We start from the raw sequence: 27,455 nt of genomic DNA, 5'->3' as shown, positions 1-27,455 counted from the left end.
ATAACAATCTCTAGTAACTCATTCATGACGTAGGATACTTCCTCAACGCTTGTTTTCGCTTCTTGCCATTGTACTCGAACCCTAATGGAGAGATCATGGAGGGTTTCTTTGAGTGCATGAAAAGGATTATACCAGAGGTTGAGGTTATAAACCTCATTTATTCTGAGTTGGACGTGCATGAAAATGCAAGCGGTAAACTATTGTCTTTAGACATAGTGGAGAGAAGAAACATGGAAAGCCCAGGTATAATATTTGGAAGTTTAGAGTAATTTACCTGTAAGTAGATACAATTTAAAATATGTTATTCACCTTGGTTTCTAACATTTAAATATTTTATTTTTTTGATGCTTGGTGGAAAAATTGGGGTGGAATTGTCAGAAATTTGTAAAAAACTTGCCCTCCAACTCTTATGTCATCCTTGTTGTGCATCCAATTGTGAGTGCAATTAGAGTTTGTTTGAGGCCAACTACACAAAGAAGAGGAATAAATTTGTAATGCCCCGTCTGGAGATCCTTGGAACAAGGATGAAAAAAACAAGCCAGAATATATATTTTTATTTTAAAACAAGTGTAAGTGCACATGACAACAACATACACGGATCATACAGATCGCAACGGAAGACTTAATGACCATCCTGGCACCCAATGGATCTCCAAATGTCACCACTAACCAAAACACAAAAAAGAAAACATAAGAGATTGACCAAGCTAAAAGATCAAAACAGACTCCTGAAAATTGGCTAAGTCTGAATTTTGAAGCCCTGAAATTTCCTAGAATCTTTATCTTAGCCCGTAGAGGTCTGAAACCCATCTCAAATGAATCGTCGCATAATTAGCACAAAAATACCAAAATTACCTTGATTTGTGCAATATAACCGTCGGTTGAGCACAAGGAAGGTAGATAAAACATTACTACTCCACTTGATTGCAAAAATATATCCTTATTGTGATTGGATATCTTGGAGTAACTCCCACGTTGTCCAAGGATAAGAACAAGGATTTAGAGAGGCTTGCTATGGAGGATGGTGGATTCTCAGTGGGATTGAATGACATTAAAGAGGATGAGGAGGTTGAGGATGTTGAGGAGTCATTGCTAGAGCTAGCACCATCTATATCTAGGATGAAGCTCGAGTCACAACCAGTTGTGTAAAGGTAGGAGATACAACCACAAAAGACTTCTGGGACTAGACCCCCTACCCCTTCAATATTTTTTACTATAGTTTTTTGGAAGGGGAAGAGAAAGATGTAGACTGTTTTGATGTTGTCCTTGAATTTACTTATGGTTTTACAAAGATAATTTGCTATTTTAAGTTTTGCTTTAGAGTTAGATTATCAAGCTACTAGCCATTAGCATTCTACATGAGGATGTCATTTTGTATCCTATTTGAATTTAAATACATATAGTCCTAGCTTATTTCTTTTATTTACTATACTAACTCATTAAATGAATCACCTCATTGAATTTTGTAGAAATATGCATTTGTAATTAAATTTGAGCAAAATTTTAAGTTGTCATTATTTTTGCTGATCAGGGGCCAAGTAATCAGCGATATTTTTGCTGATATTCCATCCATGTAGGATCTAGTTGTAAAAGTTGAAGCATGAAAGACAAAGAGAGAGAGGTTTTAAGCAATGGTAACTTGATATGAGATTGTCCAACCTCAAGTCATATTTTGACCTAGGCCTAAACAAGTCTTTGTAAGGCCTAGTTAGAATATAGATAGGGCTTAGACACATACACCAACCCTTCCCATACTTGTCATCCAATTATAAGGAATCGAGAGTAACAAATGGTTGGGTATTGTTGGAATCGAGTTAGAATAGAAACTGGCAGGTTATGTTCATAATAGGCCCAATAGATAGCCCATAGAGTTGCAAGGTGCACGGGGGCTTGTAACTATAGTTTCCCTCCCACCCTATGTCCTATTCTATTATTCCCCACTATTATAAAGGTGACATACCCAATAAATTCTAGAGAAAGATAACTATTCTACGAGGGAGGGGGGTGTTATATTATCACTTGAAGTTTCATCAAAATAATGGCAGTGTGCATTCATAGGATCCTTGCATGCAAGGGAATTGTGATTCCTCCTCACTCCATCTATAGCCTCCCATCCATCAAAACATAAACAACTTCCCTAGGCTTTGGATGTTAGTGAATGATGATGCAAAAAAGGGAAATTATAAGAAAAATAAGGTTAAGAATCTGAACTTGTCCAAGAAGAGGTCAATCCTTACATGACAATGGACAAGCATGTCCAAGCCCCTTATGATTTATGCTAGCCATCTAGGAAAAACCACGCGATTTCAATGGCATTTTCTGTCCAAACTTTTGATGTGAAATCCCTTAAAAAGTCAATCATATAGAGAGGTGTGACAATTTGATGAGAAATCAGATTCGGTAAATCAGACCTCCATTAGAAGGACTTTGTCTCAAACTTGGATGAAGTTACAATCACAAGCTTTACTTCAAATGTAATGTTTTCCTAACAATCATGTTGAAATGGTTCAAATTGGCCTAATATCGAAATTTTCAAAATGGTCTTATCTACTAATCCCATAATTTGAAGGGGGAAAATGTTGCATATATACTTTTTTTTGCATTTATTTCATTAGTTTGATCTAATTCTTCTTTTGTCTTGCACGGTGATTTCAGAAAAAATGTGTGAAGAAGAAAAGATGGTGGCAAGATCGCTCAAGGACTTAAATCAAGAATTCAAAAATGTTCAACCTTTTGTTAAAGAAAATCGAGCTCAAAACTTCAAATAAAAAGGTGGTTTGAGATTGGGAATAAGGAGAAGATGCAAGTCCAAGATGGAGATCAAGGAACAAATTATGTAAGGAAGTAATCCAAGCTACAAGTAAAAACCAAGATGATCAAAACTTGACTTGAATTCTCTCTGGGAATCCAAGTGGAATAATCCAAGTGCTTGGAGAACCAAATTATTCCAACAAGTTCAAGGCTCGAGAACAAGCAAGTTCTAATAATTGCGATGAGAAGATTTCCACAAGATGAGGAAAATTTGTGAGATGAAGCTATTTGGGGATATGCAAGTCTTGAAAATATTGAGTATTAGGAGATATCTTCTCAATGCCTAGGAATTGATCAAATTTATAGGATAAGCATGTTGAGGTGGCACTTAGTCATCTTCAAACAATTTGAAGGCTCTAGTTACATGTGTCGAGACAAAATCAATCAATCATGATGAGTGTACATGTTGAGTCGCACATTGTGTCACTGTTCAACGTATTTTCTCATCGAATCTTGAAAGCATTGTAATTTTCTTATTGGCCCACAATGTTAGGCTTTGATGTAATGTGATAAACATTCAATGCTTGTAGCAGTATGGTATAGTAGGGCTTTGTTGACATAATTTTGATCCTTGATCTTGAATTGATTTCAGCTCTTCATTTTAATTGAACAATTATAAAAGGCTAAAGCCCTCTCAATTGTAACCCATTAGATTGAGTACTAGATTAGTTTTAGAGTTGAGTGGAAGAGAATTCTTGAGATTGTTGCAATATTGCTATTAGAGTTATTACTAATTCATTGTTGGTCTTAATGGTGGATTACTTGTGTTTCCTTGGAGTGCTGCATGGTTTCTACATTTACTCACTTAGATTAGATTGCATTTCATGATGAGTAGAAGCAGTGTTTAGTTGATTTTATTTTATTTTTTAGATGCATCTTTGTTGAACTCGCTTAAACCATACCACTAGCTACTTGCTGATTGTAAGTTTGCCCTCCGTGGTCAACTTGCATATTCATAATCTTAAGTTCAATAATTGTTTGCACATTGTTTTGCATGGTTGGATGGTGTTAATGGAATGCTAATAGTTTGAAGATCTCACACTTACCTTAGGAGATCACGCTAGTATGGTAAATGCCAATGAAGTAAGTATAGTAGAGTAACAAAGAATTTCACCTTTTTTGTGCATTGTAGGAGTAGATTTAATTTTTCATTTTCAAAAACCCTTTTGCTTTGCAGTTTGTTTGATTGGGAGTAGTTGAAGTAGTTGATGCCCATTGGATGAACAACACAAGTACCTTTGTGATAACCAACACATGACATTATTATGACCGAGTGGAAGTCCACTACAAGAGACAATCTTGAGGTTGTCTCATTTGATCACACAACCCATATGCATTATTTAGCAAATGAGTTGGAGAATTGGCGTTTCGATTGGAATCTTAGTATTCGATTTTGTATGTTGTAGCAGCATAAATTCACATTTACACATCCCAAATCATCAAGTTGTTTATCTTTAGGGGTAATTTATTTGTGGGTTTCATATTATTACATTGATTGAGTTGGAGCGGATATTCCTCGCTCAACTAGTTTATATATATTTAAAGTATTTGCAAACGTTGGGTTGAGTTGTGTGCATGCAATTTGTAGGTAACCCTCATAATTAAGGTGTATATTTTTACATTTGTTATGAAGAAAAAAATCTAGGGTAGTTGTTATAAAGTAAATACCAAAATTGTCAGGTGACCTAAGTTTGCTATTGGAAACAAAATTATCGAGAAAGGAAGTCGCAAAATTCCCTATTTATTACGAACCATGGATGGGAATATTTTAGGAGGTCAAAGATTCAACAAGAGGATTGGGCATGTTATGGAATGAAAAGACCGATCATCGTAATTAAACTGGTGAAAGTCTAATCAGAATGGGATTGGTTTATAGTATCAATTTGAACGAGGACGTTATTTTGTTTAACATCTATGAACCTATCAAAATAGAAGATAAAAATACCACATGAAATCACTTAATGACCATCCTTCAAAACAATAAAGGAATATATATGATCATAGTGCAACTTCAATGCTATTGTGGATTTCGAAATCAAATTATATTCCTTGTAAGTCCATCAAGAGAAGTTCTCAGGTCATAAAGACTGTGTTATGACATACTGAAAATATATAATATTCTTTACACTAGTTGAGGTTTAGCAAAAAGAGTTGGATTACTCTAGGATTTGAACACCTAGGACTCACCCGGCTGTATGGCCAAGGAAGAGGGTGAAGAGGTGAGAGAAAAATCTGCAAGAACATGAAACAGAATCAGATGTGATACAATAAATATATTATTTTAAAAGAATCATTTAATAGCTCATACATGACCAATTCATTCTTTGTTGTCAAGACGAGTGGTGTGATTAAGTACTGGGATGCTCAGTGGCTAACAAGGTGTTCCATGTCTATTCCGGGTAGGGAGGGCCTTTCTAGTTAGAGAAGTGTGGGGATAAGTTTAAGGTCCGTGGTTGGGAGGTTAAGCTTCTGACAATGTTTCTCCTCTCTACAAGATGTTAGGACGTGCATCAGATGACAAGTTAAGCATTCAAACATTTATTGTAACAAGTAATTTACTTTTATGATGGTGATTCAAGTAAGAAGATAAGATGGATTTGATTTATATCATCGTTTCAGTTATTTTCCTTTATTGAAAGCAACTTTTCTCGTCAATAAAATTGGTAACTAGTTAGATCAGTTGATCTTCCAATTGAACATGAAATATAACTATACGTAAGAGATAGGTTTATCTGATAGATTGTTATCTCTGTCTTCATATATTTGAATAATGAATATGAGCGTATTTTCCTAACTGAATGTTATTGCCCTAATTGATACAGTGGTATGTAATGCCCTAAATGATCCAATGGTAATAGATGCCCTAATTGATACAATGGTATGCAATGCCCTAAATGATCTAATGGTAATAGATGCTCTAATTGATATAGTGGTAGGTGATGCCTTAAATGAACCAATGGTAATTGATGCCTTAATTGATACAGTGGTATTTGATGCCCTAGATGATAAATTGGTATTTGTCATTACGATAAAGTAGTATAGCTATTTGTTCCTTAAGAGGTATTTTATGAACTAACCTGGGTTTTGCAGAAGCATCCCTAGCTAGTTTTTCGGTTTTGAATTCTACGATATGTAGATTTTAAATTCTTTGGTAAATTCATTGATGGTATATTCAATTGTTAGTTATGAGATTTCCGTTTAAGTGATTGTAACAGTTAATCTCATTCACGTGAACATAACTGATATAACTGTCTTCCTATGAATATGAAGTAATTATTGTATTTCTTTGATATGTTAGTTGTTAGTTAAGACTCAGGAAAAGTGGTTGTTATACATTGCTTTTGAGACAATTCATTTGATGGTTTCATTAGAGGCAAAATAATGACAATACAGATTGAAATTACTAAAACATATGACAAAGTTGTTTGGGAGTTTCTATCAAGGGTAATGAAAAAGCTTGAATTTCAGATCTCAATGGATTGACATGATTGGTTGTTGTATAATATTAGTTAGATCTCGAGTGCTGATCAGTAGGTCCTTGTGTGGATTCTTTAAAGTAACCAATGGTATTTGTCAAGTTGATCCCTTTTCACCATTCCTTTTTGCTATAATGGTAGTGATTGGTGGGGCCATAAAGATATGTTGAGAAACTAGTGTGTGTAAGGGGAATAGGGTGGTGAATGACATAAAATCCAACACCCATGCACAAATATGATACTTTTTGGGGAACTCGATCTAAATGAAGCAAGAAGCACTAAAGAAATGTTAGACAAGTACACGATGATATCATGATAGATGATGAGTAAAACTAAGTCAAAGATCCTTTTCAACTCATATAAGACAATTAAGGAGAAAATAGCTAGTCTACTTGGCTTTTCAATTGTCAACTTGCTTGCCAGGCACCTTGGAACCCAAACATAGGGGTTTTGCAAATTGATCTTTTTGAGGATGTTTTAGAGAGATGGAGGAAAAGAGCAACGGTTTGGAAGTTTAAATTGTTGACAATCATAGGGTAATGATCATATTTGTTTTCTTGGTGGTATTTATCTATATGATATCATGGTACCAAGTTAACAGCAAAGCAAAGACAAATATAGAGGAATTGTTAAAAATGTTCTAATGGAAAGGGTCCAAGGATGAAAAAAAGATTTCTCTAATTTATTGACAGAAGGCTTGCCTTACCCACTTGGCCAGTGTAGCATGACTAAGACGAATAAGGATGCAACACAATAGTCATAGAAAAACTTTAATAGAAGATGTAAAGGCACCCACATAAATTGTGGTACAATTGTTTCAAAATAAATACTTGGATAATGCCGACCTTTAGTCTCATCCTTACTTACCATTGTTAATTCAAGGGGAGGTTCAGTAGCTTGGAAGTTTGTTTGGGATTGTTGACACCTAATCACAAACTATCTTACCTAGAAGATAAACAATGGATAGACTTTTGGGCATATTCTCATAATAGTTATAGGCTAAGAATTGGAAAGAATGCCATAAGTAAACATGTGAACGAAATTAAATATGCATATGGATCCAAGGTAGCAAACAACATTATCATAGAGGAAAGAGTTATAGGAGCTAGAACAAGTTGGATTAATCCTTGTCTTTTTCCTATACCTATCAACCTACAATAGACAATGTACAGAGAATTAGAAAAAAAATGAAGTCAACATCTTTGATCTAAAGGATGGACTAATTTGTGTGTGGCAAAGACTATCGAATATACTATCAATTTGGGATACATATATTAAACCCCGATTTAACCATAACTAGACCTTTTTACTCATGTTGACATTCTTGAATACTCCCAAAAGTTGGGGCATTTCCATGGACTTGCATAAAAGAGTGTTTATCATTGGACCAATTAGAGGTAATTGGTATACATGTACTATCAAGATGCCCGCTTTGTTGTAAGGATTCAAAAATTATAGATGATCTGCTTTTATTATGCCCCTTTGTTTCATTTTGTTGGAATTGGCTAGAAGAAGACATAACTGAATTCCTCAGTGGATGACCAAGAACCAAACCTAGTGCTTCATGGCCAAAATTTTGTATTATTGCTCCATTAGTTCTAATTTAGCAAATCTAGGAGAGGATCAAAAAAAATCTTCAAGAATTTTTAAAAACAATTTGAGGTAGTGATGAGATTGAGTAAGGACATCATAGTGGAAGTTGTCAATGCTAATTATTCATAAAGTTTTCAAAATGGGTTGAATGAATGTAGGAAGAATTAGAAGATGTTAGAAGGGCCGACTACAATACAAAATAGCAAAAAATAGGGAAGAATTCATTTGGATTGCTCCTAAATAGAATCAATTGAAATTAAATTTCGATAGGGTTGCAAGAGGAAACCCTTATCTTGTAGGCACCACATGCATCATGAGTGATGAGAAATGACAAAGTGGTTGGTTAGCTGCAATAAATAACAAAGCCTAAATGAAAGTAGTAGTGATGGGTCTTAAATAGTGCAGAATGTAGAATTTGAAGAATATTGATGAAGAAGGTGATCCCCAACTTTGTATTCAAGCATTAATTTAGTAATTAACACCCAATTAGAAGTTAAAAATTTCTGTGACAATAGCTTGGGACTTTATTGAAGCTTCGGACAATTTCTCTATTCAACATGTGTCGAGAAGCTCACATGACAACACACATTTCGACAAACCATGGTATACTTCAAGATGAACTTGAAATTGTGGGTGAAACTTGTTTATATGTTTAGTATTGGAAAATGCAGCTATAAGAGAAGGGGTAATTGATGAGTGAAGTAGAACAATAAGATTGAGTACCTTATAACACACCTATTACTTAAGATGGCAAGTATATAATTATAGGGACAAAAAATGTAGAGTTGATCAACTACAAGTGGATCTAATTGCAATATTCATGTTATGATTGATTCATTAGTTGTCACAAAGATAGACTCAAACCTAGTCAAGGTTGGCTCAAGGGAGATTTAATGGAAGTTTTGCCTTCATTTTAATAGAGTAAGGGAAGCACGACCACAATGAAAACATTGTGCATGATGCAAGGAAGAAATCACAACTTAGTGGTGAATAACGACGTAGGTCTAAGAGAGGTACTAAAGTTGGAGCTTTTTAGTAGATGAATCTTCGTGTTCGGATCAATTGCCATATTGAATATCACGTAAAAGAAGGATGTCGATCCAATTAAGACTTGAATCGCCATTATGATATTTTAAGAGGAAAAATGTAGGATAAACCCCAAATTTGGCAAAGGAAGGAGCATATAGACGCTTGATAAAGGATAAATTGATAGAGAAAATGAAATACTACTTGAATATTGTGGTTTAAAAAAATACCAGCGATAAGTTTGACGTAAAGTCTCCCTGTCATTGTAAGGAGTAAGCAATAATAGGAATCAAGATTTAAACTTGCAACACTAAGGAGAAAAGCCAACTTTGATAAGATTGCAGTTAAAGCTTAGTTTTCTTGTTTGGAGCAAATGCCTTTGTGAGGAGAGTAACGAGGGACAATGCAAGGGGTTGTTTTAGTGTGAAAATGATGAAGTTAGACATGTATTATTTCTATATGTGAGCAAATGCTTTGGTGGAGGTGCACATATTGAGGATGAGATGATCTACAAATTCATTTTCACTGCACTCATTCGAACAATAGGGTCCAAAGATTGGTCTTGTCAAGTAGGCAATTTGTTGGTTATTAACTACAAGCAACAAGTTCTTGTTCACTCCACTCATTTGAACAATAGGGTCCAAAAAACAAATAAGTTAAATGAGTTATTATATTTTAAAACAAAGTTTCAGAATTTATTTATCAAAAATCATAGAAACTGAATAAGCTATATTTTTTGAAACAATGTTTACTCAAATATTATGGTTTAGTTTTACTATATGGGATATGCCCTGTGATTGCAACGATATATAGTAATTTAGGTGTGTTTTCATATTGTCTAGTGCTTTTTGTTTGTTTGTATGGAATCAATTTCGAATTTTCTTTACCTTGATTGTTTTGCATTTTCTTAATTTTTGGTTTCTTTCATATTTTTCACTCCTTTCATTCAAACAATAGGGCCCAAAGGTTGGGCTTGCCAATTAGGCAATTGGTTGGTTATTAACTGCAATCAGCCTACACTTTTTAGTGCCTTAGATGATATTGAGGGGGGTACTGTTTTATGTTTTTTTGGCTGAAATATTTGACTTGGAAAAGAGAGGCAAGAAGGGTAAATGAAGATAAGCCAACTTCAAGAATTGCATGAAAAATGATGACTTGGTCCTTTGAACATGTTCTTTGCACCAAATTCTGATTTATTTTATCCTTTGCGAAAAGAGACGAGGATCTTTGAGTACGGTGTTGGGATTTGTTTTTTCCTACACCAGTTTATCTAATGATTATGTTCTTTTTTTTTAAAGTACAAGGGAGCTACACCCATAGTGGTTATAAAAAACAAATAATAGATTGATTCGATATCATTGAATAATTATATATTCATTATATAGACACCCAAAATTGCCCCTGTATGAATTCACCACAAATAACCAAAACCCAATAATTTATTATACATTTAATTTAATTAATTTACCTAGTCACATGATATAATTAATTTCAGTAATTAATTATTTTATTCCCCCTCCTTGCCCAATGATATAATCAATCGTATTATCCATCATTTAGCGAATATTTAATGAATTTAATTAGTTGAATATATCCCTTCTCAACTTATCCCATAGTTTAATGAACTCTAAATTAATTAAACTAATCCATATCCTAACAGCCCCAGCCTAATGCCTATAGTCCATGCTATTAACCACTCACTGATCAGTCTTTGACTATTTAGTTTATTTCATGATTCCTAACTTTATTAGCTATTTCCTACAATTTTAATTTTCTTCTTACACAGTTGTCCCCTATAGCCACCTTGCATTTAAAACTTGTCTCGTAATTAAAGAGATCAAATTTCCACAATCTATTGTATTACATTGATTTGTTCCTGGATTCGATTGTGTTAAGATTTTTATTATCAATGTTTCGAATCACAGTACGTGATCCATTTTCAAGATGAAAGAGAGCAAGAGATGCTTAACAAAGTCAATACATATATTGGTCATCTTCCCAAGGTTGCTCACACATGTAACACATCTCCTTGCACAGTCAGCTACCCTTTTCCATTTGGCATCCACTTCGTCAATCCTTCAAATTGTAGCCTTCCATATTCAAATTCATCTCAACCGTCCATTCCCTCCAAAAACCTATAAATTGGAGACTTTTCTCAATGCATTTCATCTTTCATCTTTTGCATTGTTAACGTGTTAAATTGTCTTTAGAGTAATTAGTTATCTTGCTATTACACTTGCAATCATAATCTATCATCTTAGTTTGGATCTCAATATCAATAGTTTTAGTTCATTTGCCTACTAAATCCAATTAGTTTGCATTAAAGTCAGTTTCTCATCCAAGTTTCATCTGAGATCATTCATTATCCACGAGAAGCACACACATATCTATATTGTTATTGTTTTGTTTGTTAAGAGCAATTCCACATTCAAATAGTTAATGAGCAAATAAATGGAATTGGGTGCCTCCATTTATGCTCAATTGGAGGCATGAGGTAAATTATGTAGCTAGATGAATTTTTTTCACTTGTTTTGTGTTTTCTACTTGTTTAATTTTCTTATGTACACATTAATTTAATGTTATTTTTTAAATTATAGCAATAGTACTTTTTCGTTAATGATTAAATTTGTAATAATATATAGATAAAATAGAACAAGTTAGATTAACTTCAACTTATTATGATTGTTGGATAGGAAATTGATTATCAACATACACAAGTCATCATATGGGTATGAGTTTGAATAGGCCTTAGGAGGAGTTGGCCTCATGATGTATTAATGTGTAAGAAAATATAATCAAAATACTATATTCATAGTAAGCTTGTATGTGAAACTAAAGCAAATTAATAATAGGGCACAAGGAAAATGATGATTTAGTGTAGTTTAAGACTTGCAAAGTTGAAAACCAAGTATAGACAATAAAAGTGAGAAAGAAGATACAATAGATAAAGTGCAACATAGTCAAACCAACAATTATGTTGCAACTTCATACATATTCAATGAAAAATAATGTCCTGTGCAATTTTCGAGTATCTCACTCTCTTGGTACTTTCTTTGCTACACAATCCATATTACCAATTAGTAAAATTATGAATGCAATTTCTATTATCATAGATACAAATATTTTATGTTTTGATCCCTTAGATGTGTTCTATTTTGACGAGGGGATAGAAGACTAATCAACAATATAGCCATCATATTAGGTTTTAACCTTTGTAATGAACTTCGTTGATGTGTTATTTACAAAGTGGTTGACACTCGCCATATAGATGTACTTATTTATTTAAGCAAGACTTGAATGCCATACATCGATCTCCCTATTTTTATTTCTCTCTCCTTGTATTATTTTAAAATTAACAACCTAATGTTTTTAACCTAATAATATGTTTTATAATTTTAATCTATAAAAAAATAACAAATTTAAGATTTTAAAATTAAATTTTTAAAAGCAATAAATACATTTTAAATTGAATCAAAATTTAATAATATGAATTTAATCATGCTTTTTTATCAAATTATTTACCTAGTTGAATATTATCCGAATTTTATTATTGGCAAACAGAAACTGAAACTCAAACCTTGTAGCATAGCCTCCACAGGTAAGATTTTATGTTCTTCCACCCTCTTACAATTAAGATTCTATTACAAGCATATTTTATTTTCATGATGTGTGTGTTTTCTCTCTTATTCCAATAGGTTGTAAGTTCATAGAGTGAATGGAAGTGGAGCACATATTGTTTTATCCAGTCAAGCATAACTGGTTGGCTGAATTAAAAAAATAAGGCAAAAGACTTGGTTATGTCCATTCCTACTTTTGTCTTCTTTCACACAAAGAAGATAGTTGCAAGGAGTGGCAACAAAGCATAGTGACACAACCCTTGAGTAAATCAACTCAGCTGCACATATTGTGGAGTCAATAGAGATGATGAAACATGATGCATCTAATGGGAGTGTCATTCCATTCATTCGTGGTTTAAACTCAGCTGCATATATTGTGGTGTCAATAGAGATGATGAAACATGATGCATATAATGGGAGTGTCATTTCATTCATTCGTGGTTTAACTAGTGTTGAACCAGTGATAATCTTCATTTAGATCCTTTTGATGAAGATTGAAGACAATTTTTCAATGTTTTGAAGACAGGGATGAGAGGATGCCAGGGGAGTTGGGATGTTTTCTAAAGGGCCAACAGTAGGGGGTGACAGCATAATGAATTTAAAAAAAAATATATTTTAATTTTTTCAAAATATAATAGTATATTATAGATAGAGGGAGGGAAAGAGAGAAGTATGTCAATAATTCAATTGATAAGAACAAGACAATATGCAAATAAATAATAGATTCACAAGTTACAACAGTAGTTTAAGAACATGATAACAAGTCTCAAACACTAAAACAATGGTCTATCAAATATAAATATCCAAATCAATATAAAATTTGATACTTTAATTATTTTTCTGTTTTTAAATATAATTTTAGATTTAATTGCTTTATATATATAAACAATATTGACTTGAATTGTTTTTTATTAATGTCTAATAATTAAATATTAAAAGATATTAAATTAAATTTCTAATCATAGTATATTTTGATTTAAGTGAAAATCTTAAACAATATAATCCCAAAACTATTGACAGATTTTTTCCTATGCCAAACTTCATCTGAATTTTAGTGTCTATGGACACAAATTCAAACCTCGTGGCCTCCCTGCTCCCCATGCTGCCGTTTGCAAAAAGAATTAGATTTTTTTAATTTGTATTCTAATTCCAAATATTATCCAAATGTGTAGGGGGTGTTTCAGGGATGGCTAGCTGTCCCTAAATGTTTGGGGACGTTTACTGCCTTCCCTGCAACTTTTTATAGCTGGGGACGGCAGGTGGATGTTTCCTTTTTGTTCCCCGGTCCCTGAAACATCTTGGGGAGGAGGACTAGTCTCTTGGGGATTGGGGGCACTTTCCCGTGTAACAGCAATTATTAAATTTTTGGAATGTATTGATATCAAATTTTGGAATTTTAATTATTTTCATTTGAATCATCCTAGAAATAGATGATATATGACATATTATAAAAATTAGAACCGTCAATTGACATTTATCACTACCATTGGTCAATGAAGTAACATAGTATCAAAATGTATTTACTATTTGTCTATATTCTAAAATTTATTTTCTTTGCATAATTATATATTATATATACAATTGCAGCCGTGAATTTTTTTGTCGTATCAAAACCTTGTATCTGTATCCATTATAACAAAACCTGCAACTTAGGTCCTAGTGTATCCATTCTTGTACTTACAACTCGCAGGTCCAACATGCAAGCTAACCTTGGGGTTGTGCATTGGTTGTTGAGAAGAAAATTTCAATTTTGATTATGGCTATAAGTTTATGCACTTCCAATTTAAGTGAAGTATCGCTAGATATAGACAGAATAGAAAAAATAATTTATCATTGATTATATGTTCTTTGAGTGTTTGGCAAGAGTACTTTGTGCATAGAGCTTAGTTTGGCAAGGTTTTTATTTCTCAAGATATCTGGCTAGGTCCATTCCAAAGTAGAAGGGTAGTAGGTCTGACTCTGACAACAACTTGAAATATATTCACTTGCTATTGCTTGCTTATTGAGCCTTTTAATGCATGTAGAAGTTGATATGTAAGTTGTAGGCATGGTTAGCATATTTTGGAATAAAAGAAATTTTTTGTGAATAATCACGAAAATTCAAAAGTCAAATATGGAAATTCTTCAGATAAAGGTTTTTTTGCCCAACTATTTGATATATATAGTCACAGTTTACTCAACATTTAGAAGAAAATAAAGGATAACTGAATGTAATTAATATCCAAAGTTTACATACACAATATATATTTATGCATGAAAAATCATGAAATTGGAAAAAGCAAATATGAATATTCTTAGGAGTAAGGGTTTTATGCCCTAATTCTTTGATATATATAATCCACTTTTACTCAATATTCTGTTTTACACAATATTCCATAGCAAATAAGGGACGACTGAACAAAATAGATTTCCAAAGATGACACAATATATATGTATGTATGATAAATTGTGAAATTCAAAAGTCAAATATGGAAATTCTTAGGAGAAAATGTTTGGTAGTAACATTTCAACATTTAAATTTAGCTTTAGCTGATATTGGTGCAACTCTCCTAAAACAAACTTACATAAAATTTAGTCCAAAGAAACAGAGAAATTAAATATCTTAATGTTTTTTAAAACAAATTTTCATAGATTTGTTTTCCCTAAAAATTCTAGAAATTGAATAAGCTATATTTTTTGAAACAGCTTTTTCTCAGATATTATGGTTTAGTTTTACTATATGGGATATACCCTGTAATTACAAGGACATATAGTACTTGAGGTGTGTTTTCATTTTGTCTAGTGTTTTCTTGTGTGGAATTGGTTTTGTAGTTTCTTTACCTTGATTGTTGTTTGGTATTGATGTAATTTACAAATGTGTTGGAGAATCTAGGTTAGTTATTCAGGAAAATTGGACAAATGGGTTGAAGACTTATGGTCAGAGATGGTGAAGTTTAAGGATGCAGTATACCCTTTTGCCTTTCGGGTAAGTAAAATATGCTTCTTTGAATTGGTTATAGCAAGCACGCTGTCTGTGCTTTTATTATCTGCTTACTTGCTTGTAATGTCTGTCCTGCAGCCTGGATCGGATGGAGTAAAATTGCTAGCAGTAAAATTTGTGGAAATAACAATTTTACTATTTACACCTGATTCAAATGGTTCTCAGCTTCCGCTGACCCAGCAAACTACCGATGGTATTTACATCTGAATTATAATCATATCAAAAATTACAAGTCTTATTCAGCTTTTTCAATTATTGATTAGCTTTACCTTATCCTCTTATCATTTCATGAATCTCAATTTCCTGAATCTGAGATTCATGTGTGCAAAGCCTCTGATGAATTCAAATGCTGTATTGAGATAACATTTTCTATTTAAAAGCAGGCAAGGCAAGAAATTCTAATTTAGCATGGTTGGCTGGAGAACATCCACTTCTTGATCAAGCAATGCTAGGCCAGGAAGCTAGCAAGAATTTGGGGCTTCTGTTAGAGCAGTTGCGATCTCCTGATGTTACAATGCTTCAGAGTTCGGTGGTCATTGTTCTTATCAACTGGTATATAATAAATTTTGATAATAACATTTCATTACTTGATTATTTTGGTACACAGAATTCTGCTATCAAAGAGGTCTTTTTCTGGCGCAGACTTTGTGCAATATGTTAGTAACATGTGCATATTGATATTCATTGCTAAACAATAAGCTTATCTTTTATATTTTTGAAAATGTGTTTTCTTCATTTGCATATTTTCAAACAAAAGAAGCAACAAGAGACAGGCTATTGTGAAACAATTTTGTTTTCAAGTGTCTGAAATGAACTTTTGTTAACTTGGTCTATAATTTGAACAAAGGAAATGCGACTCACTTAGACTTGCCAAGACTTGGCAAGACAGAGGTGAGACAGGTGGGCTGGGTCTGGGAGACTTGGCCTCCAAGACTTTCCTAGACTTGCCGAGTCTTGGTGAGTCTGGTTCTAATATTTGATCTTTTTTTAACATACAAAATTTCAATGCTCAATTTGTCTGTGAGATGTCCACACCCTTGTGATGGGTGCTACCCATCAACCCCCTTCAAAGTTCAAAGTCTAAGCTGGCAATAGGCCAATGATGCATCCTAATCATTAAAGTCTACACAATACATTTCCTCTCTTTTAAATCTCTTCATATTCACAGCCAATGCCACATCAAGGATTATCTTACTTAATACATTGGACTTGTTTAGTTTACAGGGATTGCCATAGGCAAAGTTGGCATGCTCTAGTCCTTGTTCTGCTGAATGAAAGTAAAGTCATAGCTGGCAAGAAATGCCATTTTCATAATGTAAAATCCATTAACCATAGAAATTTTATTTTTGCTGAACTAGAACTTGAACTTGAACCTTGTAACGCAGATTAATTATATCTACCATGGGGTTGGATATGAACCCATTAATTTTATTTTTCTCCGCAGGGTGTATGATAAAAATAGGAACTTGTGCACAGTGAGTTCTGTTAGTTTTCAAAGAAGGTGCCAACTTTGAGGTAATTAAAGGCAGAGAGATGCTGCCATTATACTTTTTCATTATCTGAGTGCTTTGTTCAAGTGAGAGCTGATCACACACTCTCACTGGCAATCTGTAAGAGGTTTGTGTGCACCCTAGTATTTCTTCCATAGTATTCAAAGGAACCATAATGACATTTTCACAGGAAAGTACCCCCTGAATCAACAATTTTGTTTACATTTTATCTTGTTGAAATAGGGACAAAGCAGTCTTCTTGTTGTATGGAACCTTTGGCATATTATTACAGCAGCTTGGAAGGTTAAACAAATTCATATGTTAATTCCTTGTATACGAGGTTTACAAACAAGCTTATGGTGCTTCCCATCTTCTATACTAGATCCGCAAGCTTTTACTACAATGCTTACATATAATACAAAACCTGTCTTCCAAACTTGATTTATAATTTTCAGAATACTAGATTGAGCTGGAAAGAGAGCATGTCTGTAATAACATTTTAACATGCAAGTACCCCCTGAATCAACAATTTTGTTTACATTTTATCTTGTTGAAATAGGCACAAAGCAGTCTTCTTGTTGTATGGAACCTTTGGCATATTATTACAGCAGCGTGGAAGGTTAATCAAATTCTTATGTTAAGTCCTTGTATACGAGGTTGACAAACAAGCTTACAGTGCTTCCCAGCTTCTATACTAGATCCGCAAACATTTAACTACAATGCTTACATACATATAATGCAAAACCTGCCTTCCAAACTTGATTTATAATTTTCAGAATACTAGATTGAGCTGGAAAGAGAGCATGCCCGTAGCAAGGTTTATAGTTTACTACAAAGATTATTAAATGAATTGTTGAATTGATTATACATGTTGGGTTTTTGAATCCTTGAAACTAAGCAGCTGATTTTAATTGAGAAAAATTGGTAGTTGCAGCCGTTAAGATTATGATTTAATTTTTAACCCTTTAGTCATTAGCACAATCCTTCACCAAATCATGTATATAACTTATTTATTGTTGGTGTTTTTATAACTTCATTTTGTCTAACAAATTATGTGCTTCTCAGTCTTGCAGCTATTGCAAAGAAAAGGCCAGCACTATGTGGGCGTATAATGCCAGTGTTGCTTAGTTTTGATCCTAATACTGAATCTGGAAAAGGGGGTCAAGTTGCAAGTGTACTACATGCTCTCAAGACTGCATTTCTTGGAATATTGAAGTGTACGCACTATGGGGCATTGCCGGTATGATTTTTGATATTTTTGTTCTTGTAGTTACTAATGGCTTTGGTTGTACCTCATTTTGCATTATTCTTATGTTTTGTAAGGAGCTATTAACTTACTTATTGTATGTTATTTGTTGAAAAGCTTCTGGGATTATTATTGAGGTCCTGGAGGATTGCAATTACCATCCAGAAAATAAAGTGTTTTAAATTTCAAATGGTTTAATTAGGATGTTGAGAGTTTAGATAATCAGATATAAATCATATACAGATTTCAAGTTGAAAAAACAGGTGATTATCTATTCTGAAATTCTGCATAGGACTAGAAAGTTTCTTTGAGATTGAAGTGACAGGGTGTGATTGTTTAACTATTTTTTCCTTCTTGCATGTAATTTCATGTTGGACCACACGTTCAACTGGATTGTACCCAATAGTTGGACCACACATTCAACTGGATGGTACCAAATATAACTTGAAATCTAGTTTTGCCAACAGCAACAATATCTAGTAATTTGTTTTTCGATTTTCCTTATCATTACCCTGTTTGCTGTGGAGTTAAGTTGCAAATTTGGTTTGTTTTATTCTGTTGTCCTTGTGTGTTTGGATTTAATAATGCCTTTAAATATTGTCTTCTTGTGTTTAGGTTTGCATTTGTCAACTAATTTAATTGTCACTTTTTGAAAAATCTCTTGGTAAATGTCTAAGCCAATTTTTTGTTGTTAGATTTTTTTAAATAGTTTTTTTATTAAGATGTTTGTTGATGTTGGATAAATTTTGAATGCAATGAAAATGATTTAGATTAACAATACTTACTGTTGATAACATAGCTTTTCGATGAATTGAAAGATATACAATTTTTGTAAGCTTTGCAGATATATGCATAGTGCAGCCAGTTTTTTGAGTGTTTCTTTGCCAAGTACTCAGAGAGTCAAACACTGCCACTTGGAACATCTTCCACACACAGGATAAATTTGGTGAAAAATGATTTCGAGTACAAAAAAAGAAGATTTTGGTAGCTTTTTAAGCCCTTTCTGCTCATGTTGTGAAAACGGGTCATTGCTAATTGAAAATTTATGAGAATGCCATGCATGATGAAGGCTTGTAAAGTTTTGATGCTCTTCATCTGAGTTTGCTGCTGCGAGACTCCTGGGAACGTTGCTACTAGTTGACTTTGTTGGGGGCATTGATCCCAAAGCCCTGCCAAATTCATTTTATACATTTGATTTTTTCAATTTTCTTTTGGCTCTTCCAAAAACTTTTAGTATTTTTTGAGTCTTTAGTTTTGTCAAGTTTTTACAAGTTGGATCTTTTTGGTCTACCGAGTCTTGGTGAAGTCTAAATATACAAGCTATGGTTCTATGCGTATCTCAGTACAGCACATAAGCTTGGAACACACATAAGAATATGGTACAACTGCTTTTATTAACTTATCATATGGTGCTATGGATTATTGTTACTTATAGAGAAAAGTTAGTTTGCACTTTAGAGTTGCAAATTTTAGATCAGTGGTTAGAGTCTGTCCTTTTTTTTCTGTTTTAAATTGTTAGGATATGGTTGATTAGAATTAGAGTTCTTGGAATAGGATTTAAGAATATATGAGAGTTAAATGCTATGTATCTTGATGGTTATTTCTGGCTTTATCTGGTTTTATATTGATGATTATTTCTGGCTTTATCTGTTTTATGATTTATCTTGATGGTTTTATCCCTGTTCTGGATGTTTATCACAACATAAATGTTAAGGTTGGGTGTGAACTGAATTGTGTGGTCTCAGGTTGGAGTAAATTTTGAATTCATGTTTATAATGTTTGGATGCTGTTAATTTTTTGGGAGCATTGTCATTTCAAGTGAGGGTAGAAGAAAGTGTACCTGCTTCTGAAATGATAATTTCCTGCATCTCGATGCAGATGCGTGCTTTGTTGTGGGTGCACACAAACTGGTGCACTTGGATGCAACACAGGGTGCACACCACACACTGTGGGTGTATTAGTGCACAACTCATGCATCCACAACACATCCATAGCATGTGGTGAGCACTCTGTGCATACTTATAGGCAAAAGTAGGTTAAAGCACAGTAAATTATTATTATTATTTTTTTTCTGCTTTCTGGATTTTGAAAAAAAACCTAAAATGGCTCGTTGAAATCCAATAAAATGATGTTTTCCATTTAGTTTTGAGTGTTTTTGAAGGTCTTAATTTGGACCCCAGGCAGTACCTTGAGACCCTGTAAGATGTGCTGATCCCAGACCCTTCCAAAGGACACGATCCCTTGACTCCACTGAGGGCATATTGCCCCCAGATCCCCACAAAGGGCGCTGCCCCTTGAACCCGTTGGGGTCTTTGCCTTCAGACCTCCATTTGATTTTTTAAGTACAGTGCAACTTCGAGTTTGCACAGAATGGGTATTTGATGATGTTATTGTTTCATCAAGGTTTATTCAGTTGCCATTTGTCTTTGACATTTGACATTGATCAATGATGAAGTATTATGCTATCAACTATCAAGTGATTTAGTTTTACAATTCTGTATATTTCTTGATTTTTTTGTTTACATATACATTATAATTATCTATGTACACACGTACCCAAACCCTATTTTTTTTGTCTGTACTCACATACTGGGTTCTCGTACCCATACCTGAACCGACAACTTAGGTTAAACCATATTTCTCTATTAACTGTCAACAGATATACCATTCCATCTTCCAGTTGCATGTATCTTTAGATACAGGTCAGATGTTTTTTGGTGAGAAATGTTATATGGTTAAATCTCATGACTTGTCTCAAATCTAGGCCAGGTATGGATATATTATAACATCTTCATTGAAACCTTTGAAAAAAGCGAAAATATGCTTCAAAGAGAGAAAAGAGAATAAATACTTGAAACCATATTTTAAAATCTCTCCGAGAAGTGGCAAATATCTCTGCTTCTGGCAAGAACTTTTGCAAAACTAGAAAACTTAAGGTTTTCTCTTGAGAAATTGATGTTGAGAAGACCTTAAATTCTCGGCGAGAAGCTGGCCACTTCTCTGCAATAAATCTCAAATATCTTGCGGGTGCCACCAGTTAAACTTGGATGTCCAGTGATTTGCCTAGTCATTGTTTATTTTGCAATTTTGAGTGTTTGGAGGAGAGGACAAGGGTTTTGGTGGAGAGAAAGTCTTTGGCAGCTTTGTAGATTGATAGCAGCCTTGTAGATTGATTGCAAGTGGATTTGAAGTCGACTAGTTGTTACTAGAGCTACTGGAAATGGGAAGAGGAAGATGTAGACTAGTTTCAAATTGTACATTTGTATTTGCTGATCTTTTTGAAAAGACAATTTGCTATTTTTAGTTTGCTTCCGAGTTCAGAGTCTCTGACCATGGCTATCAGCCATCAGCAATCCACATGAGGATTTGATTTTGTTAATATTGCATTTATATATGTCTAGATCATTTTGTTTGGTTTGTTTACTCATTTACTGACTTATTAGATGCATCTCCTTATTGAATTTTGCAAAAAAAAAAAAGCATTTCTAGTTAATTTACCATTTTAAAATTCCCAATATTTTCCTTACTGATTTATCTCTGATGTTTCCCGAGAACTTTTTTTTTGGCGTTTCCAATAAGTTGTAGTGAACATGATTTTGAACAATGCTTTAAACACAACTGTTAAAATGTCTATATCTTGCTTGTCGCATAGTGACATTTTTATGATCAATTAGTTTCCTTTTGTGATTTAAGAAGGTATTCCTTTGTTTAACACTATCCTGATATGCAGTGGCGGGATCGTTTGCTGGTAGCGTTACGAGCAATGAATGCTGGAGAAGTAGCAGAACAAGTCCTTCGCCAAGTTGACAGGATGCTAAGAAATGCTGAACGTGCATCCCGTGATCCACGGTTTACAAAGGTGACTAATTGAGCACATTATTAGTTATGGTTAGTTTTAGGGTTTTGTTTCTATATTTTTGTATAAGTACTATTCATTTGCATTATGACTTGATTCTAAATTATTGAATGATTATAAATGCTATTTCATGTATCTACATGAATAACTCTAGAATTTATTTCTTTTTCAGGAAGAAAAGTCAGCGGTGGGTTTATATGGTGTAGAAGCAGTCAAGAAGAGGACTATAGTTCATGATAATGGAAGCTCAGCTGACATTGACGAAATGCCTGTAAAAAGATTGCGACCTACTCTTCAAAATTTAGCAACAGTGCAGCAGCCTCAATCAACTAGCAGTACAATGCAGGATAACGGTCCTTCAAATGGAGTATCATCTCTTGATGGTCAACTGAATCCTGTGCAACAGATGATTAGCATGATAGGTGCTCTTCTGGCAGAAGGAGATAGAGGAGCCGAATCACTTGAGATCCTCATTTCAAAAATTCATCCGGATTTGCTTGCCGATATAGTAATAGCTAATATGCAGTATCTACCTGCAATTCCTCCACCCATTTCTAACAGGGCTGTCAATCTTTCATCAGCTACAGGTTTACCAGCAAATTCATCAGGTAAAGGATCTCAAGCTACATCGCTGTCAACAAACACATCGCAAGCAACAGCTTCACAATCTATGGTTTCTCAAGCGACACCATTGTCTGGTACTACATCTCACACCAGTCCATCTACAAGCATCTTGAATTCATCTGCAATAGATGTGGCCACACCCCAACAAGTGCCTTTAGATGTTCGGCGTGATCCCCGGAGGGTATGCCGACACTTAATTTTGTTCATGTTCTGTAGAAAGGCTCTAGAAATTTTAATCTCGTTGTCTATTACAGGTTTTTAATAGATATTTCTTCGTTTTGTTTTTTCTGCACTTTTATTAAAGAAAGTCCAACTAATTTAAAATGTTTTAGGATCCTCGGCGTATGGACCCTCGACGTATGGCAATCCCTATTGGTGTATCATTATCATCTGCAAAGGCTGAAGACACACGTGTGAAGCCTTCTAGTCCAGTTGCAGCAACATCTGTAATCTCGCCTGTAACAAAGAGTGAAAGTATTTCTGCCAGTACAGTGGGGCATGTTGAAACTGCCCTTTTACACATAAATGACTCTGATCCCATGGAAATAAAGACAGAAAACATGGAGGTTCATGATATGTGTCCAGAGTTGGCAACACCTACACCATTAATTGCAGCAAGTATTCCTGTTGGCACTGGGGCGGAAGAACAACTGCTGTTGAGGAGTGCTACAACTGTAGAATCTGAGTCAAGAAGGGAAGTGGATTCTTGTACAGACACAAATCTATCTTCTTCTGATGTATCATCTGCTACAACTTCAGAAGCTCCCATGCCAGAGTTACCAATGGTGCAGCCATACATAAATCTGACAGAGGAGCAGCAGGCTTTCTTATGTAAGATGTCATTCACCCGTATAGTCGCAGCATACAACCAAGCAAGTACTGCTGGTGGTGGGGATTTGCGGCAAGCACTGCTAGCACTGTTAGTGGCTCAGGTAAAGACTCAAGGGTTGCTTCTGTAAGATAGTAAACTGATTTCCAGATTCTTGTAACTCACAAAACTGGTAAACATGAAGGTCAGGATCCAGTGATTTTCACTCTTATTAGTTGGGATCCTATTTGCAACATATCAAGGTCCAATAATTATATTGATAGTTTGATCTTTAGAAATATGATTATGTCAGATAATTTTTGCTATCAGGGGGCATGCCTATGACTCAGGGTAATGATGCTGTAGAAAAATGCAACATCGAACATGGATTTTAATATGTATTGGACTATATTGGGGTTATGGAACCCAAACAGTTTGTTGAACACTGTCACATTTTTTGGGAAGATATATATATTCATGTTGTGCTACTTTGAGATATACTGCTCTAGTTTGTTTACATAATCTCCATATTATGGTTTGGTGTACCCCCTGTTTCATCTGCATAATTTTTCTTTGTATTTTGTATCCACATTTTGTAATATTTGCTTTTTGATTGTAAGTGCTGCACACAATTCAGTTTCTTATTAATGTGTTTGATGTAAAAACTTCAACCAGGAAATAAAATTTCATGTGATAATGAACCGGAAGTATGTAGAATAAATGCATTGATGTTGGTAAAAGTTTATTTACATATTGCCAACCCTATATGTTATCAAGTCTAAAAACAGAATATTATAATTGCTGCAAATGAAACTAAAATGAACAATATTTATTTTGAAAAGAGAATGATTATTGTGTTATTTTGCTAGACAATCAGTTATAAAAATCTCACACATCTAACATTTTATATCACTATTAAGTCTTTTAAAGAAAGGACAACGATTGTGTTATTTTTGTTATAAAATATTAGATATCAAAATTTTAAATGTGTGGTACTCTATATTATTATTAGCCATTTTCAGTTTAAATTGTTCAACTTTAATTTAAAGTGATGTTATAGTAGTAAATCCATGCAGTAAAAGTGGTTGGTAAGATTTTGTGTCTCTAAGGATGTTCAATAGGTGCTTGCCAGTATTAAATATAAAATGGATGTGTGTCTATTTGTTAGTCCAGCCCTATGTAACTACAAAGGAGAAGTTTTTCTCTTTGTGCCATCATTTGACCACCTAAAATAATTTTAATAATCGTAAGAAAATTAAATGTCCAGACTTTAGTTTTATACTATAATAGTATAATAAATGAAGAGGCTTGCAAAAGCAGAGTAGACTCACAATTACTAGAGGACACGTTTATTTTGGAGGTGGGCTGATTAGCAGTGTATTTGGATCCTCACATAAAAAACTGAATCAAACATACAGTCAGTATCGTATGCTGCAAATATGCATGTGTTAATTAAAGAAATTGATGATAAGTATTAAGAGTTATGATGTGATGATGGATATAATGACCATTAATAATGTAAAACATGCTACTTTCCTCCCAAGATATAGATTTGGATCATAGGCTTTGGTTTTCCCTAGCCCTCTTTTCCACTCACCTAAGATCTTTTGGCATACTTGTCTCTCAGCAAAAACCATTGTCTTTGACATGATCCTTGATATATGGATCTCTTATACTAGTTCCTTTTATGATCTTGGTTGGCCTCCATGACTTTATCTTCTTCATTTTGTTTGTTAGGAGAGTTGTTTTGGAGCTGTGTGCGAGCAAAGTAGCTGATTGTAAAGTGAGCCAATTTAAATTCATCAAGTATGGTTTGGAATACCTTGCTTTTCCCCTAGTCACACTCTTTAAAGCTGGATGTTTCTTTTTTCCTCCATCATGATCTTACACATCATTCTATCTGTAAGTTTGGAAGCTCCAATATTTAGCAACTAGAGAAGCACTATGATTGGGCATACTTTTGCTGAACTTCATGTATTATTGTTGGCAATATAGCTGTCAAGGTACTAGGAGATGAATTTTTCCATAGCCAAGGGACAGGCAAGCTTCAAGAAGGACTACTAGACTATTAATTACATTTGTACACTTCAATATCAATGAGGAGGATCTCCATGGGCTTTTTAGTGTTTTTTTCTGTGCTGATTTAGAAGCCTTTGACTTGCTGTTAATTTGAGACCCTATTCATCTAAAGGGTAATGCCAATTTGGTGGCACAACCCTTTAGATTACTGTTATATTTTACACGAGGTATGAGGAGGATTCTCTCTGCAAAAAGTTCCGATAATATACCTGTAACATACTTGTATGTCCAGGGAAAGATGTCTTTATACTCCATGAATACCTTGAATGTAGTTGCCTTCAGTATAGGGTCCTAGTCGTCATCGACCAAGATGATTTTTGGGTTGCCTTCATTGCCTACATTTTCCTTCTTCACACTCAACTCCTTGTATTTTATTGCCTTGTCTCTTTTAAAGTGATGAGTTGATGTAGGATCTTCCATGTTATTTCCTCTTTGTACTTGTCATTCTTTTGATGAAATGAATTACTTGTCCTACCTTGGCTGCATTCTTCGATCTCCCCAATCTATTTTATGATGTTTTCGTGGTGGAAGACTTCGTAATCTTCCATTTTCTAAGGGAATAGTGCAATTAGAGAACTTGCCTCATCTTTAGAACAATTCTTCAGATTGAATGCTGGTTCATCATTTGGTTCAATGCATTTCCTTTCTTCATCCATTCTTGACTCCGTCGTTGGACTTTGATTCAGAGGGTGTCAATTCCTTGCTCACTGTCTAATTTCTCAAGTTGATTATGTAGTTCATTCCTTTACTCTTGATGGAGAGAATTCCACTTAAAATTGTGGTCCACTTTGACAACAATCAACCATCCCCTCCTGAGCAGTGTGTTGTATTTCTTCTTCTGCATTGGGATGACTGCAAAGTCCAAGAGGAATTGTGGTGCCCTGATTCTTACTTTGTGTACCATCAATGTTCCCAATGACTTGATACGATGTTTGTCGTGGTGGAAGACTTCACAGTCTTCCATTTTCCAGTGGAACAGTTTGTTCCATGCATTGCCTTCCTACATTTATTTCTCATGGTTTGATTTCTCAGGATGATGTACTTTCTTTGCTTTTGACTGAGTGTGTTCCACTTCCTGTTGTGGTTTGCTTTGGCAGCAATTAACCATCCCCTCTTGAGCAGTGTGTTGTATGCCGTCCTCTTTAACAAGATGGCTACAAAGTCCAAGAGGAATTGTTGTGTCCCAATTGTTACTTTGTGTGCTATCAATGTTCGCAATGGGTTGATGCCACTCCTATTGGCACCTACTTACCAAGGGTCAATGACCAAAGAGTTGGTCTTTCGAGGCATTTTCAAGTGTCTTCTGGTAGTACATTAACTCCTAAGCCTTTGTAGACTATGGTATTTGTTAAGTTTTCCTCCTTATTTAGTGTGATTTCTAAATGTTTGCGATTGGAGGAATTCCCAAATGTTCAACTTTTTTTTGGGGAGACTGATTTAGTTGACCAAACGTGCTTAGTATGTTAATAAATAAATGTTAGTTAGCTGAGAGTAGGAAACATGTTCAAAGTTAATTGGCAGCTTGCAAGCAAACTATGTTCTCTAATTTTATTGTTAGTCCCCGATCGGTGGGTTGTTAGTTAACAATTGCTAACAGTTGGTGATCTTAACCATAGTTTAAAAATTCGGTATCGGCAATATCTCGGCTGACCCAAAAATTGTGAAAATATCGGAATCGGCAAAAACTCGGCAAAGTATTCGGCAATAAATCGGCACTTTTATCGAACATTTGAAAATATAAAATTTCTTAAAATATTTTAAAAAATGCATACATACACACTACATTTGTAGAACTGTGAACATATAATGATTTGAGATATCTACCATATATGAAGCAAAGTTCTAAGTT

The 27,455-nt window shown here is 34.2% G+C and overlaps 1 protein-coding gene across 3 annotated transcripts in view; it reads left to right on the top strand.

Annotated features, from left to right (window-relative positions):
* LOC149551628 (uncharacterized) overlaps positions 1 to 27,455 on the top strand; it is a 134,270-nt gene that overhangs the window by 33,784 nt on the left and 73,031 nt on the right. For 2 of the 3 annotated variants that reach the window (XR_016352782.1, XM_089787128.1), the window contains exons 3-9: positions 15,396 to 15,488; positions 15,582 to 15,696; positions 15,884 to 16,055; positions 18,059 to 18,233; positions 21,970 to 22,098; positions 22,268 to 22,900; positions 23,052 to 23,651. Coding sequence is in view for 2 of the 3 variants with exons in the window: in XM_089787128.1 (XP_089643254.1) it covers positions 15,396 to 15,488; positions 15,582 to 15,696; positions 15,884 to 16,055; positions 18,059 to 18,233; positions 21,970 to 22,098; positions 22,268 to 22,900; positions 23,052 to 23,651 (1,917 nt within the window). In the remaining variant the exon portion in view is untranslated. The remainder of the gene's footprint in view (positions 1 to 15,395; positions 15,489 to 15,581; positions 15,697 to 15,883; positions 16,056 to 18,058; positions 18,234 to 21,969; positions 22,099 to 22,267; positions 22,901 to 23,051; positions 23,652 to 27,455) is intronic. The other variant, XM_089787129.1, reaches the window with a different exon arrangement.

Source organism: Cupressus sempervirens, chromosome 6, assembly GCF_028749045.1.
Source record: "Cupressus sempervirens isolate cs-2001-9-10 chromosome 6, ASM2874904v1, whole genome shotgun sequence".
In the NCBI taxonomy this organism is placed as follows: Eukaryota; Viridiplantae; Streptophyta; class Pinopsida; order Cupressales; family Cupressaceae; genus Cupressus; species Cupressus sempervirens.
Note: the sequence above shows the minus strand (reverse complement) of the source record. Positions and strands in the feature narration are given on the sequence as shown.